Source organism: Neofelis nebulosa, chromosome X (assembly GCF_028018385.1).
Source record: "Neofelis nebulosa isolate mNeoNeb1 chromosome X, mNeoNeb1.pri, whole genome shotgun sequence".
In the NCBI taxonomy this organism is placed as follows: domain Eukaryota; kingdom Metazoa; phylum Chordata; class Mammalia; order Carnivora; family Felidae; genus Neofelis; species Neofelis nebulosa.
Window position 1 is genome coordinate 90376293 of NC_080800.1, and position 14638 is coordinate 90390930.

A 14638-nucleotide genomic window follows, 5' to 3' on the forward strand; every position below is an offset into this window, starting at 1 on the left:
CCCCTAGGAAACAGATCCACAAGTCTGGAGAAGTTGAATATTTTCATCCCTTCTTATCAATGGAGGCAAAAGAATTTCGTATTTTCTTTAAACAAAACCAAACCGCTACTACAGTTACCGCTACTAAGGATTTCTAAAGTACGTAATATTTGATACTGGGATTTCTGCCACAGTTTCATTACAACGTACAAAGGCTTTCTATACTCTCCACTCAGACTCCCCAACTAGAAAGAAAACTGGTAATTTTATGACAGACTTACGTTTTTGAAAATGTGCTCACTGGGACTCTAATGGCATAAGACAATGAATGGAGTGGGAGGATAAAAGGGCTCTGTGGTCAAAAAAGTGGAAGTCTGGGAAACACAACATTCTAGATCTCACTCCTGGAGGTCCACAACACTATTAACATAACAGGTTTTAAGAAGTCCTGCAGTGAGCACAGCTGTTTAAATTTGTTTAGCCAGTGTTCCCCAAACTCAATTTGGCCACAGAATCCTTTTTTTCAAAGCAATAACCAAGGAACCAGGGCTCCTTATAACAACTTATTTTTGGAAAGGGATAATAAATTGCCTCTGATTAGCTATTAAAAGAGTAATTTCATATGTACCTGTCCCAAAGAAGCAGTCACTGGCAGAATTTGCTAAAGTCCCAAAACGAGTCCATGATGTTTCAGGTCAGGGAAAAAAAAATCCAACTTGCTTCAGCTAGCATTTACACTATCTTTAGCAAGTTCGAGTCATTTCCAGAATGTGTGTCTTGACCCCTTTACTACCTGTAGGTTTTTAATCAAGTCCAAACACTCAATTCTAATACCTGTGTCGGTCTAAAAATGAAGGTGACCCTCTATGCCTATGCTTTTCTTTCTGGGCTGCACTGTAAGCTAAGAAAACAGTATAGTTGTGAGCTACACCTTTAAATATAAGAATATTAAACTCAGTTACCAGCATTTTATGAATTGGTAGTATGAGCTACATTTTAGCACTTTATGAATTGGTACTACGAGCTACATTTATGCAATTCTGTAATAAAGTAATGAATGTTCCACAATGTTAATCCAGAAGCAAAGCAGTGACTGAATACTACTACATTCCCCTGACACCTCCCTAACATCCCTATGAAGTAGATAGAACAAAATACTATAATTACTACTTTGTCTATTGGAGGTTAAGCAACGTACCCCAAGTACCAGTAGTCAGCAGGGACCAATTTCCTATTGGACAGATACATGTACAATATTACAGCCACAGAAACTATCAGATAATCACCCTGAAATGTGAGCAAAAACAGGAAATTCCTTTACTAATAGCTTATTATTTAAGGAGTTTTCTCCTTTTGCAATAATTTTGGAACAAATATAAACTTGGACCCCCGAATATCAGATGGCATGCTCGATAGCTCTTTGTGAGTTTGGAAATTAAAGACAAAGTCTTAGCAACTGCAATGGGGCATTCATGACTCTGTCCTCATGTTAGAGGAAACGAAAATAAGGAAGCTACAATTAATTCTGGGTGAGGTGAATGATTAGGGCTACCAGGCTGCGGTATCACTTTCTTCCTAGGTCCCCTCTTTCATTTCAAAAGTACATAAAGGTATGTAACAACATGTATAAGATGAAATAGACTTCAACAATTTATAAAGAGCCTAAGAAAGGAGACCCAGTGTTACTGTGGAAATAATACATTTTGGTAAGCCGCTGACATCTGGCCACTTGTTTTCGAGTTATACAAAATAAAGCTGGCCTTTGAAGGTAAACACTTCACAATGTCTACGGCAGAACACATGTAATCACGTATTTTATATTATGGTAATATGTAGCAATAACATTTCACCAGAGATCAGGCAAATGGTTGAAGAGAAGAAAAAAATCTGATGTGAAAGGAGTCAAGAATGTTGACAATTTAGGACAGGCAAAGAAGTTAAGGTATCAGGTTCAAGTTTCGTAAGTTTTGTTTTTTTAATGTAGAAGCAGAGGTAACGAAAATTGGTCTTCACCTGGTAAGTGTGTACTCCCTGAGTCCTGAATGCAAATTCATGGCAGAAAAAGTACCTATGCATCCACGCAATCTTTTGTCTCGACCGATCTTCCATGTTACAAACAGTGGGCTGTAATGGAAGATAAAAATAGGGTCAATCAATCAATTCAACTCAAGCAAGTTATTTATTGAATATTTACTATATGCAGGGCTAAGTGCCTGAGATATGAAGACCACATGAAAGGCCCCCAAGGGGCTGGGTCTAGCCCAATGGGACTGCATTTAACAATAACTATAGCTAGAATATATTGAGTGTATCCTATAAGTTAGGCGGCACAATAAATGTTTTAAACAAATTATCTACGTTAATCCTCATCAACAACTCTCAGACGCTGAGTAATGCTATTACCAACATTCCTATTTTACAGATGAGGCAGCTCCACAGTTAATTCATAATGAAATAGGAACATCAACCTGGGCAGTCCTGACTATAAAGCCTTCGCCAGCATGGCTGACTGCCTGAGTCCTCATTTAAACCTCAAGTTACTAATTGATTTGTTAAGTCCAGTTTAGAGAAACCAACCAACCAAACAACAACAACAACAGAAAACCCAAACCACCCAAATTTCAACAAATACTGAATATTTGTTGAATATTCAACAGGGCAAAGTACTGTGAAAGCAGTTATGGGAAATACAAGGTTGCCTAAAGCACAGTCGTAGGAGCCAGTACAGAAGGCAGGCATGTTCACAGCTAACTAACACACGGCAAAAGAAAATAAGTATTCTCAACTGTGCCCAAAATGCCATAAATTAATCTATGGGGACAGAAGAAAATTTCATCAAGTTTGATTATCTTCAGCTTGGCCTAGAAAAACGAGTAGGGTTTGGAGAGGTAAAGGGCAAGAGCAAACATTAACAAAGTAATGCTCTGAAACCAGAAAAATTATTTTAATTTTTAGATAAAATTACTGTCAACAAATACAATCTCTCAAGCATCAAATACAATGGCATCAAGAAAGTAATACAGTTTTAAATGAAGTTTAGTACAGTAGACGTTTGGATGCTGCAGCAAACCAGCGACGGCCTGAATTAATGGGTAAGTGTAAAAACAATTCTTTTCTGGTTAGAAGCAACTCTGTATGTCACTTTTTATGAAATAAGTTAATTTACACATTTTAGCACATTGTGTAAAGAGAACTACCCTACAGTTGGGGGTGGTTCATGTTAATTTGAGTATTCACAGTATTATTGGTATAATATAATACATTTCTGCTTTCTAAAAATTTAAATTTTAGGGGAACATACCATATGTCATATATTTCTAATAATATGCTATCGAGTTGGAGAACACATTCTGTATTTAAAGTGCTCTCTAGTTAGCAGTTGGGAGAAAAGATCCTGTTCAAGTACTTTAATCACTCATCTCAAACATTTAAATAACGCCGAATTCTGACAGGTAGCCACAATGGCAGACAGGTTCCCAAATAAACAACGTATACAAGGCAGGGAACAGTACTAAGTACTACTTTCTTCCAAGAACCAAATGCCCAGAGGAAGTGAAAAAAAATGACTTAAGTATAAGGCCAAATTATTATCAATGTTAGTATTCAAGTTTTGGATGACCTACATTAAAGGTACTAAGATAAAAAGCAAACAGAAGATTCCAGGTTTCCTGTTTCCACTCATATGTACCTAAACATCTAATAACCTGAGGCAAGATACTGATGCTCCAGTGGGACCATTTCTCTAACTGCTCTTGACTAAGAATTATCAGGAAGACAAGAATTAAACGTTTAACTCATACGAATACTACTATCCTAAAATCCACATATTTTCTTTACAGGTGAATTTCATCTCTTTACTTCTCACTTTGTAATTTGGTAGAGTCACTGTCAGCAACCATTACACAGACAGTAAGATACCAATCTTCTCCCATAACAGCACCTACACAAATCATCTCTACATAACACGTCCTTTGGCAGATTCAGAATCAAGTGAATCACACTGTAACGCATATACGAACATGTCTTTAAAATACCATGATGGCTTCTCAACGACACAGAACTAAGTGGTATATTCTCTTCCTCAGTGACTTGAGAAACCTAAAGGTATGAGTGAATTCATTCCCTATCAAAAACCCGAGAAATGAAAGTCATCTAAAAGTGCTTTTACCTGGCGCCTGGGTGGCTCAGTCAGTTAAGCAACCTACTCTTGATTTTGGCTCAGGTCATGATCTCATGGTTCCTGGGACTGAGCCCCACATTGGGCTCTGAGCTGACAGAACAGAGCCTACTTGGAATTCCCTCTCTCTCTTGCCTACAGTTGGGGCCCTCTCTCTCTCTCTGCCCCTACCCTGCTCACACACTCCCTCTGATTCTCTCTTTTCTCTCGAAATAAAGAAATAAACTTAAAAAATATATTTAAAAGTGCTTTCCCTTCAATTATCTTATTTATCCCGCTAAAATATATACGCACATCATTCTTACTATAATCCTCATCTACTCATTCAAAATTTGAAGGGTAAACAGAAGAAAAATACAAATTAATCACTAGGTTCTGAACTACATTGGAGGGCATTCAAGACACATAGTAGGGAAAGTTATATGTGGTTTCTTATAATGCTATGCTATCGCTGAATTCAAGGGGTAGGGGTGCGAGAGGGTAAGCCAGGTAGCCTGGGAGAAAAGGTACTCCTTTCCATCATCAGCAAGGGCATGGAGATGTAATAGAGCACAGCACTTTGAGGGAACGGAAAGTAGTCTGCGAATCTCGAGAACATGCCATGGTCTCTTTCATATTTAACATTTTATGAATTTTAGGCGCTGCAGACTATTTGCTCTCAAGAGCTCTCTTTACCTCACAACAGGTAATGCAGATGCAGAACTGTCCGTACTTCCCCTGTTCCTTACCTGCCCCGGGGCAACATCCACTCTGGGGGTTGGTATGGTGGGGAAGCGTGTGTGTCAACGATGGGAGAGGCTGCTACTTTATAATTGCACTGTGTTTAAGATAGATGCCTGAAGATGGAAGAAACCAGACTTTTGGTAGACAGAATCAAACTATGCCTTCAAAATCTCGGGCTGTAATTTCTCATTTACAAATGCTTATCCAGTGTACTTTATAAGGATCACGTACATGTTCAAGCAAAACAAAACAGCAACAGACCCAGAGACACAGAGGACAAACTGATGGCTGCTAGAAGGAAGGGGGCTGAGGCAGATGAACGAAGCAGGTGAAGGGGGTTACAGGGTACAAGGCTATGTTATGTACACCATAGGGAAGATAGTCAATAATATTATAATAACTTTGTATGGTGACAGACGCTAACTAGACTTCTTGTGGTGACCATTTCAGAATGCCTGTAAATACTGAATTACTAGGTTGTATACCTGAAGCTAATACAGTATTGTATTATGATTATTCTTCAATGGAGGATTTTTAAAAAGAACACATACATGGGATTAAAATAAACCAAAATACCTACACACAACATCTGATGGGGGAAAGAACTTGGGAAGTAAAGAATTTTCAAGTAGACTGAAACAGAATAAACATCACTGAGCACAAGAGATTGCATCTTGTGTGTGATAATGACTCTGTACAGGGCAATGACGATGGGAACATTCAATCCGTAGTACCTAAAAATAGCAACAAAAATTTTTCTTTTCCCAATACACAGAGGGAATAGGCAATTTCATTCTTAAATGTGTTATTTAAACATGTATGAGTTCCCAAAAGGACGCACCACATCAACATAATCAGAGATAGATCAACGTAGAAAAAGGGATTTGTGCCTGTGGAGAGGAGCTGCTTGGCGACAAGGAAATAAGGAAAACAGTTCAGAGTAAGACAAAGATTGAATGTTTTTGGAAAATACTTTTACCATATGGTTTGAAGCCACCTACATATACTAAAAAAAAAATACTACAAACTAGAAGGGGGCTCAAAATGAAATGAAATATTAATGGAAATGTTTATCTGAGAGTAACCAGACAGAGCTTTTTAAGGAATTTTCCTACTTGTGAACATTTTGTACCATTACGTTCTGAGAAACCTTTTGAAGGAAAGTAAACTCTCTCCATTTTTCCAAGTCTACAGACAGGAAAAGGAAGTAACCACCTAATCTAGGTGAATCCTCTCTGCCAACTGGCAGCCAATAATACCATCAGGTCAATAGTAGTGGCTCTCAGGGAAATGTAGTTGCATGGAATGAGCAAAAGTACAGAAAAGCAAGGTAAATCTGAACAGGATACTCCCAGTCCAAGCTGCATGCCACTTCCCACATCCCTCTTTTGATACTACTGAAGCAGACCAGAACAGATTAGACAGATTTCTGTGGGAGACGTACAGCTATGAAAAAGGTATATTTACCTAACAATATTTTACCACAAATCTCCTCCATACCAAGGCAGAAACAGGTGAAAACAAAATAGCCTTAGACATTTGCAAGTCCCCGATCTGGCAATTTTCTCTTCCCTAGAATGAGATTTTTAGTTAGTAATGTTAACAATCTGGTATCGATCCCCACCAGTCTAACGCTACTGACTACAACAGAGTATTCCACAAGGCTATTCGTATTATACACAGATATGGGAAAAGAGAAGCTACCTAGTTATGGTTCTTTTCTTTTGCCATCAAAGAATGCTTGCTTCTCAACTATGCTCAGGTTCTGCTACGCAGTTCAATAATCCAACTGAAATACTCATAACACCCAACTCAATACCATAATTGCCCCAGAACTTAGGAGCTCATGGGAAAACAGAAATGGTGGAGTCTTCCCTCCACCACCAGGTTAAAACATTTCACTTCCTGTTTCAGTGCAGGGAAGTGACATATCTCATTTACAAGTCATACAAACTACAGATTCAATTTGTAAAAAGGCACTCAATGTGGTTAAATCCTGTATTAGTCTACTTGGGCTGCCATAACAAACTACCACAGACCAGGTGGCTTAAACAATAAAAATTTATTTTCTCATGGTTCTGGGGACTGGAAAGTACAAGATTGAGGTTCCAGAGGTTTCTGTTTCTGGTGAGAGCTCTTGCTGGCCTGCAGAGGACTGTTTTGTACTCACTTGGCCTTTTCTCTGAGCATTCAGAAAGAGTGAGAAGTAGCATCTCTTCTTATAAAGACACTAACCCCATTGGATCAGGTGCCCACCCTTATGACTTCATTTAACCTTAATTATCTCGTTACAGGCCCTATCTCCAAATACCATCGGTGGAGGTTAGGGCTTCAACATATTGATTTTGTGGGGCCACAATTCAGTCCATAGCAACCCCCTACAAGAGCTTGAGCACATAGTTCAAAGTTTATATAATTATCTAAGGTTGTTAGCTGAAAGAAATTTTAAGAGGTTGCCTATTTCCTCTTCATTGTACAGGTGAAAAACAAAAGTGATCCAGGGAGACTAAGTGCAGAGTCACCTTGCTAGTTAGTTGTAAAACCTGGCTAGTACTCCAAATTTTCTTACTCGTGCAGGAAAAGAAAACTGTGAGTAGCAAGGCTAGATGTCTTCTAAGATACCGGAGAATAAGAAATTCTTAGGAATATGACAGAGGTAAACATGTAAGCACAAATCTCATTCTCCTCCTTCCAGGAAAGGAGAGATTAGCTAAGATGTCAGGACAAACTAGAAATGCTGGATCAGCCCAGAAACACTAGATACAGTTTACAAGCTTCTATACTATTCCCATTAGAAGCCCATAGCAAAACCTACTATTTTATCTTTGGGGGGTCTCCCAACACCCTTTCTGACTCCCTCTCAACCTTTTTCCTTCATTTTTTTCCTACTGTCTAGCCACCCTGGATCAAAGTCAAGTGTTCTATCTAATATCTACAAATTTCTGCCAGGTCAAAATTCCCGCCATATGAAAATTTCCATTTACCACTGGTTAGCAACTACTAAGCTAGGTATTGATCTGTTTAATTCATATTACTTAATAAGGCTTTTAAATGAATGAATGAATCATTAATGGATGAATGAGGCTTAACTCTTCCAGATAATCTGAAATTCAAATTAAGAAACCCTGAAAGGAGAACAGTAGGAGGCAGTAAATGGGGGGGGGGGGAGGTTCCAATACATCTTACACTTTTCTCCTCCTCACCAATCCTTTACTGCAGATAAGGAAAAAACACCAAATCATCATTGCAGCCTTATACAATACTCCTCTCTCTCCAACTTCTGTAAATAGCCTGTATCCCATGGGGCTCAGGAAAATAAGGAGACCCTACATAAACAGACGGCATGGGTTAGTAGAGAAGACCACAAATATCTGAAAATGGGAATCGGGAATTACCAACCTTTCAGTACTTTTCTTTGCCTGGTGTTCCCAGAAATTCTATCATGGCAGCATTATATCCCTCCCTCGTTTTTTATAACGCTAATTTAACTGGCAAATGCCAGAGGAAGAGAGACAGCCTGAAGTCTTACAGATGACTGGGAAGGTTGAATGGTGTGTGTGTGTGTGTGTGTGTGTGTGTGTGTGTGTGTGTCTTATAAATCAAGTGTAATGATCACCAGCAAACAACTAGCCAAATCACAAGCATCCTTTAAGGGATTAGATGGATTCTGCCAAATTCCTACCTGAAAGAACCATTTCTTCCTTTTAGCAAGACCAAATCAATGATTTTCAATAAACATAAAAAAAATTCAGTCTCAGGGGCACCTGGGCGGCTCAATCGGTTAAGTGTCCGACTTCGGCTGGGGTCATGATCTTGTGGTTCAAGGGTTCGAGCCCCGCGTCGGGCTCTGTGCTGACAGCTCAGAGCCTAGAGCCTGCTTTGTGGACTCTGTCTCCCTCTCTCTCTGCCCCTCCCCTGCTCGTACTCTGTCTCTCTCTCTCTCTCAAAAATAAATAAAACCTTAAAAAAAAGTTAAAAGAAAAATTCAGTCTCAGACTTGATACATTGAGATAGCCTGTCTTATTTTTTAGGGCCCCAAATTAGATGAGAAGGTCTGCCTGCATTGGAAAAAAAACACTAAATTTACACATATTTTCTAGTCTTAGTTTACACTGCAGTGAGTATTAAACTTAATATAGGTAGCATCTTAAGGATGAGGCTCATAAACTCATAAAATAAACTTTAAATGACAAATTGCTATAGATTTCCAAAATGAAATAATTTATATTCAGAATTCCTGTTCTGAAGCAATTTGCTCAAAGAGCTTTAAGGGTAGAGACTCTGCCTTTACTATGAAAAGAATTAATTATTTTAATATAAAACAGACCAGGCAACAAAAGACCTTCTAATGAAGTCTTATGTATTCTAAACTCAATATAAGCAAAACTAAGAGAGCTAGGAGAACTGGATCCAGGGGTTTTAGAATGCTTTGATACAGTCAACTTTTATTTTTTATGCCAATTAAAAACTTTTATGGAACTGTATTTGATACCAAATGTTTGGTTCCATTTTATAACTCATATGGTGGGTGGTTAGGGAATACTTAATACTTCAAACAATGAAAACAACTAAAGGTTTTTTGTTTTGTTTTGTTTTGTTTTTCACCTGTATCTTAACTTCCCAGCTAATGATCTAGCTTCTCTACCATCTTGTCTTATCCTCAGAACCCACTCAATTACCAGAAATAGATAGGAAATAAATAGGCTGAAAGATTTAAACACTAATATAAAAAGGGCTGTAAAGTAATCTATCTAGCTCCTTCATTCTAGATTTCCATCTTGTTTCCCATTCCAAGGAGATCCAGTGTAATCTGTCAGGTTCATAAGACCTGCAATAAATCTGTGATGTAGTTGTTTATGAAGTTTTCGGGGTTTAGAAAGGTTAACTGTTTTGATTTCAAGGTCCTTGAATTGGATTACTTGCTCCTTTGAGAGAAAAGAGCTGGAGAGACTCAGCTTATTGTAGCAGAAATTGTGCAAGCCCTTCTCATTTTAGGGGTTAGAAGAAAGGCAGGATCTAGGGGCAGAGCACTCAACTGAGACCATATTTTGTATCAGGGCTGCTTAGGTTGCCTTTACCTTCCCCTGTCCCCTCCCCTCTTTTACCTTGCAGGAGAGAGTTCAACCTTGCAAGAACCTCTATTTTGAAATGCCCAAGAGGGTGAGGGTTTGTTTGTTTGTTTTTTTAACATGGAATTGACATCCTCACTTCCAAAGTGCTTTCTAAAAAATCGCCTTTATTTCTACTTCCCACCAAAGTAGAACTTCTATACTATAAAAGCACCCATTTCAGATGTAAAATTCAATGAATTTTGACAAATGTGTACATACACATAACCTAAAGTGCAATTAAATTACAGAACATTTCCGGGGCGCCTGGGTGGCGCAGTCGGTTAAGCGTCCGACTTCAGCCAGGTCACGATCTTGCGGTCCGTGAGTTCGAGCCCCACATCAGGCTCTGGGCTGATGGCTCGGAGCCTGGAGCCTGTTTCCGATTCTGTGTCTCCCTCTCTCTCTGCCCCTCCCCCGTTCATGCTCTGTCTCTCTCTGTCCCAAAAATAAATAAAAAACGTTGAAAAAAAATTAAAAAAAAAATTACAAAACATTTCCATCACCCCTAAAAGTTCCCTTGTGCCTCTCTGCAATAAATTCCCTCTCCACACTCCTGGACTCTGGCAAACACTAACCTGCTTTCAGTCCCTATAGTTTTGCCTTTTCCATAATTTCATATAAATGGAATAATCCAATATGCACTCTTTTGGGTCTAGCTTCTTCCACTTAAAATAATGCTTTTGACATTCATGCATGTGTTTGGTCCTTTTTATTGCTGAGTAGTATTCCACTGAATAGATATACCACAATTTGGATATGGCTGATGGATATTTGGTTTGCTTACAGTTTGGGGCTATCATATATAAAGCTTCTATGATAATATCTACATTCAAATTTGTGTGGGAACATAAGTTTTCATTCCTCTCAGGTAACTACCTATAAAGAGAATTGCTGGGCTATAAGTAGGTGTATGTTTTACCTTTATAAGAAACGACCAAACTATTTAAACAGCCAAGTGGCTGTACCAATTTCCATTGGCCATACCAACTACACTTCCTACCAGCATTGTAGGAGTGTGCAAGTTGCTACACATCCTCACCAACACTCGGTATTTTTTGTAATTCAAGTTAATGTGTGAGGGGATATCTCATTGTGGTTTTAATTTGCAATTCTCTGACAACTAAGGATACTGAACATCTCTTCAAATGCTTACTATTCATTCACATATTTTCTTTTGGGAAGTGCTTGTTTAACTTCATTGACTCATTTTAAAAAAAATTTTTAATGTTTATTTCTGAGAGAGAGACAGGTGAGGGGCAGAGAGAGAGGCAGACACAGAATGTGAAGCAGGCTCCAGGCTCGGAGCTGTCAGTGCAGAGCCCAACATGAGGCTTGAACTCATGAGCCATGAGAACATGACCTGAGCCAGAGTCAGGAAGCTTAACTGACTGAGCCACCCAGGCACCCCTGACTCATTTTTAAATTAAATTGGATTGTCTTCTTTTTACAGGAGTTGTAGTTTTTAAAAAGTATGTTTTGGATACCAAGCTTTATCACAAATGTCTATTACAAACATATTTTCGTCTGTGGTTTGCCATTTAATTTTCTTAATAGTATCTTTTGAAGAGCACACAATTTTAATTTAATGGATTTTTGTTTATTGGTTCATGTTTTGTGTCTGATAGAGGAGTCTTTATCCAAAGGTCATGGAGATTTTATCCTATTCTCTTCTAGAAGTTTGGTAATTTCAGCTTTTACATTTAGGTTTATGATCCATTATGAGTTATATTTTGTGTATACTGTGAGGTTCATTTTTTAAATTTGTTAATATTTGGTGGTGGATTTTTGTGTGTATAAACATAAGGAATACTGGTCTGTGGTTTTCTTTTCTTGTAATAGCTTTCTCAGTTTTTGGTATCATGGTGATGCCAACTTCATAGAATGAGTTGGGAAGAATTTTGTCCTCCTCTATTTTCTAAAAGTTTGGTTTGTTCCTTAAATATCTGATAGAATTCACATTAAAGTCATTGGAGCTTAGATTTTAATTATGGGATGATTTTTAATTACAAACTCGACTTCTTTAATAGATAATAAGGCCATTCAGGTTTTCTAGTTCTATTTGAGTCAATTTTGGTAATTTGTATCCTTTAAGGAATTCTTCCATTTCATCTAAGTTGTAGAATTTATTGGCATAAACTTATTCACAACATTCCTTTATCCTTTTCATGTCTGTAGGATCTATAGTGATGTCTATTCTTCCCTTCCTGCTATTAGTAATTTGTGCTTTTATCTTTTTCGTATGAGTCTAGCTACAGGTTTATCAATTTTATCGATCTTTTCAAACAGCTAGCTATTGGTTTCATGGATTTTTCTCTATTGTTAATATTTTATTTCATTGATTTCTACTCTTCTAATATTTTATTCCTTTTATGGTTTAATTTGCTCCTCATTTTCTTGCTTCTTAAGGTGGACTATTAGATTATTGATTTTAGATCTTATTTTAAAGCTATATATTTCCCCATAAGCACTGTGCAAGCTACATCCTACAAATTTTAATGTTGTGTTTTCATTATCATTCAGTTCAAAATATTTTCTAATTTCTTTTATAATTTCTTCCTTGATCCATGGTTTATTTAGGGTGTACTGTGTAATTTCCTAATATTTGCGAATTTCCCAGCTATCCCTTTGGTAGTGACTTCTCATTTAATTCCATTTTGGTCAGAAAATATACTTTGTATTATTTCAATTTTTCTGAATAGACTGAGGCTTGTTTTATGGCCCAGAATGTGGTCTATTTTAGTAAATGCACTATGTGAATCTGAAAAGAAAATGTATTCTGGTAGTTTTAGCTCCAGTGTTTCATAAATGTCAATTAGGTACAGTTGATTAGGTATAGTAGTGTTGGTCAGGTCTTCTAACTCCTCACTGATTTTTTTTTTTGGTCTACATATTCTATCAATTACAGAGTTAAGGGCACTGAAATATCCAAATCTAATTGTAGATTTGTGTATTTATACTTTCAGTTGTATCTTTTTTTTTTTTTTCCTTCACGTCTTTTGAAGCTTTGCTAGGAGCACACATATTTAGTATTGTGCTGTGTTCTTGATGAACTAACCACTTTACCATGATGAAATGTCCCTCCTTCTCCCTGGTAAAACTGCTTGTTGTGAGGTCTAATTTGTCTCATATTGACACAGTCACTCCAACTTTCTTATAACTAGCATTTGCATATCTTTTTTCCATCTGTTTATTTTTAACCTGTGTCTTTAATCGTAAAGTTGGTTTCTTATAGATAATACATAGTTGCGTCTTGCATTTTGCATAAGTATTTGAACTACTTATATTTAATGTAACTTTGAAATGATTGTGTTTAAGTCTACCATACTTATATTTTTGTTTTTACATTCCCCATCTTTTCCTTGCTCTCCTTTTAACATAAGGACCTTAGCAGCATACTTCCATTTCATTCCTTCCATCCCTTGGGACTATTATCATATCTTTTAGATCTATATACCTTATAAATAAATTCCACAACAGATTATTAATTTTGCTTTAAACAATCACTTAACTTTTAAAGACATTTTAAAATGAGGAAAAAAGTCCTTATTTAATTACCCCACACTTACTGCACTTATCTGGCACTCTTCATTACTCTGTAGAGATCCAGATTGCCATCTGGAATCATTTTCCTTCATCCTGGAGAACCTCCCTTAATATTTCTTGTAGTTCAGGTCTGCTGGTGACAATTCTTTCAGTTTTTGTTTGTCTGAAAAAAATATATTTCGCCTTTGTTTCTTTTTGCTTTAATTTTTTATTTTCATTGGAGACAGGAGTTGAGGTTGACAGTACTTTTGTTCTTTTAGCACCTTACAGATGTCCTTCCACTGTCTTCTTGCTTGCGTTGTTTCTGATGAGGTATACAGGATCTCTTATCTTTGTTCTCCTGTATGTAATATGTCTCTTTTTTCCTCTTCTTTTCAAATGCTCCCTCTAACACTTGTTTTCAGCACTCAATTATAATAGCCTTAGTGTGGTTTCCTTTGTGGTTACCCCACTTAGAGTTCATTGAGCTTCTTGGATCTGTGGGAGTATTTTAGCCATCATTTCTTCAACTATTTTTTTTATACCTATCCTTCTCTCTCCTTTCCTTCTGGAAATCCAATTACATGTATACTAGTCTACTTGACATTGTCCCACAGTTTGCTGAAACTTTATGTTTTTTTTTTTCATTGTCTGTTTTAGATTGGATAAGTTCTATTGTTAGATCTTCAAATTCACTGATCACTTCTTCCAGAGTGCAATCTAATCTGCTATTCATCCAGTGACTTTCTCATTTCATATACTATACTTTTCAGCTTTAGAATTTCTATTTGGTTTTTTATAGGTCTTCAATTTCTTTCCTCATTATATTCAAGCTTTTCTTTCAATTGTTGAACATAGTTTCATAGCGGTTTTAAATTCCTCATCTGCTAATTCTATAACCATCATTTTCAGTTCTGTTACTATTGACTGGCTTCTTCCTAATTATGGGTCACATTTTTAGTGCTTCTTGGACTGTCTAATAATTTTTGGGATATCGGATATTATAATCATTATATTTTTGAGTGTTTTGATTTTACTGTCTTGCTTCAAAGAAATGAAGTTTGTTTTGTCATGCATCTAAATTATTTGTAGCTAATTATTTTTCAAAGCTTGGCTTGAAGTTTTG

General features: G+C 37.1%; 1 protein-coding gene across 3 annotated transcripts in view; it reads right to left on the bottom strand.

Annotated features, from left to right (window-relative positions):
• AMMECR1 (AMMECR nuclear protein 1) overlaps positions 1–14638 on the bottom strand; it is a 109015-nt gene that overhangs the window by 55221 nt on the left and 39156 nt on the right. For 2 of the 3 annotated variants that reach the window (XM_058712374.1, XM_058712375.1), the window contains exon 2: positions 1993–2103. The exons of the other annotated variant lie outside the window; for it this stretch is intronic. In XM_058712374.1, coding sequence (XP_058568357.1) covers positions 1993–2103 — 111 coding nt within the window. The remainder of the gene's footprint in view (positions 1–1992; positions 2104–14638) is intronic. 3 annotated transcript variants of the gene reach the window in all.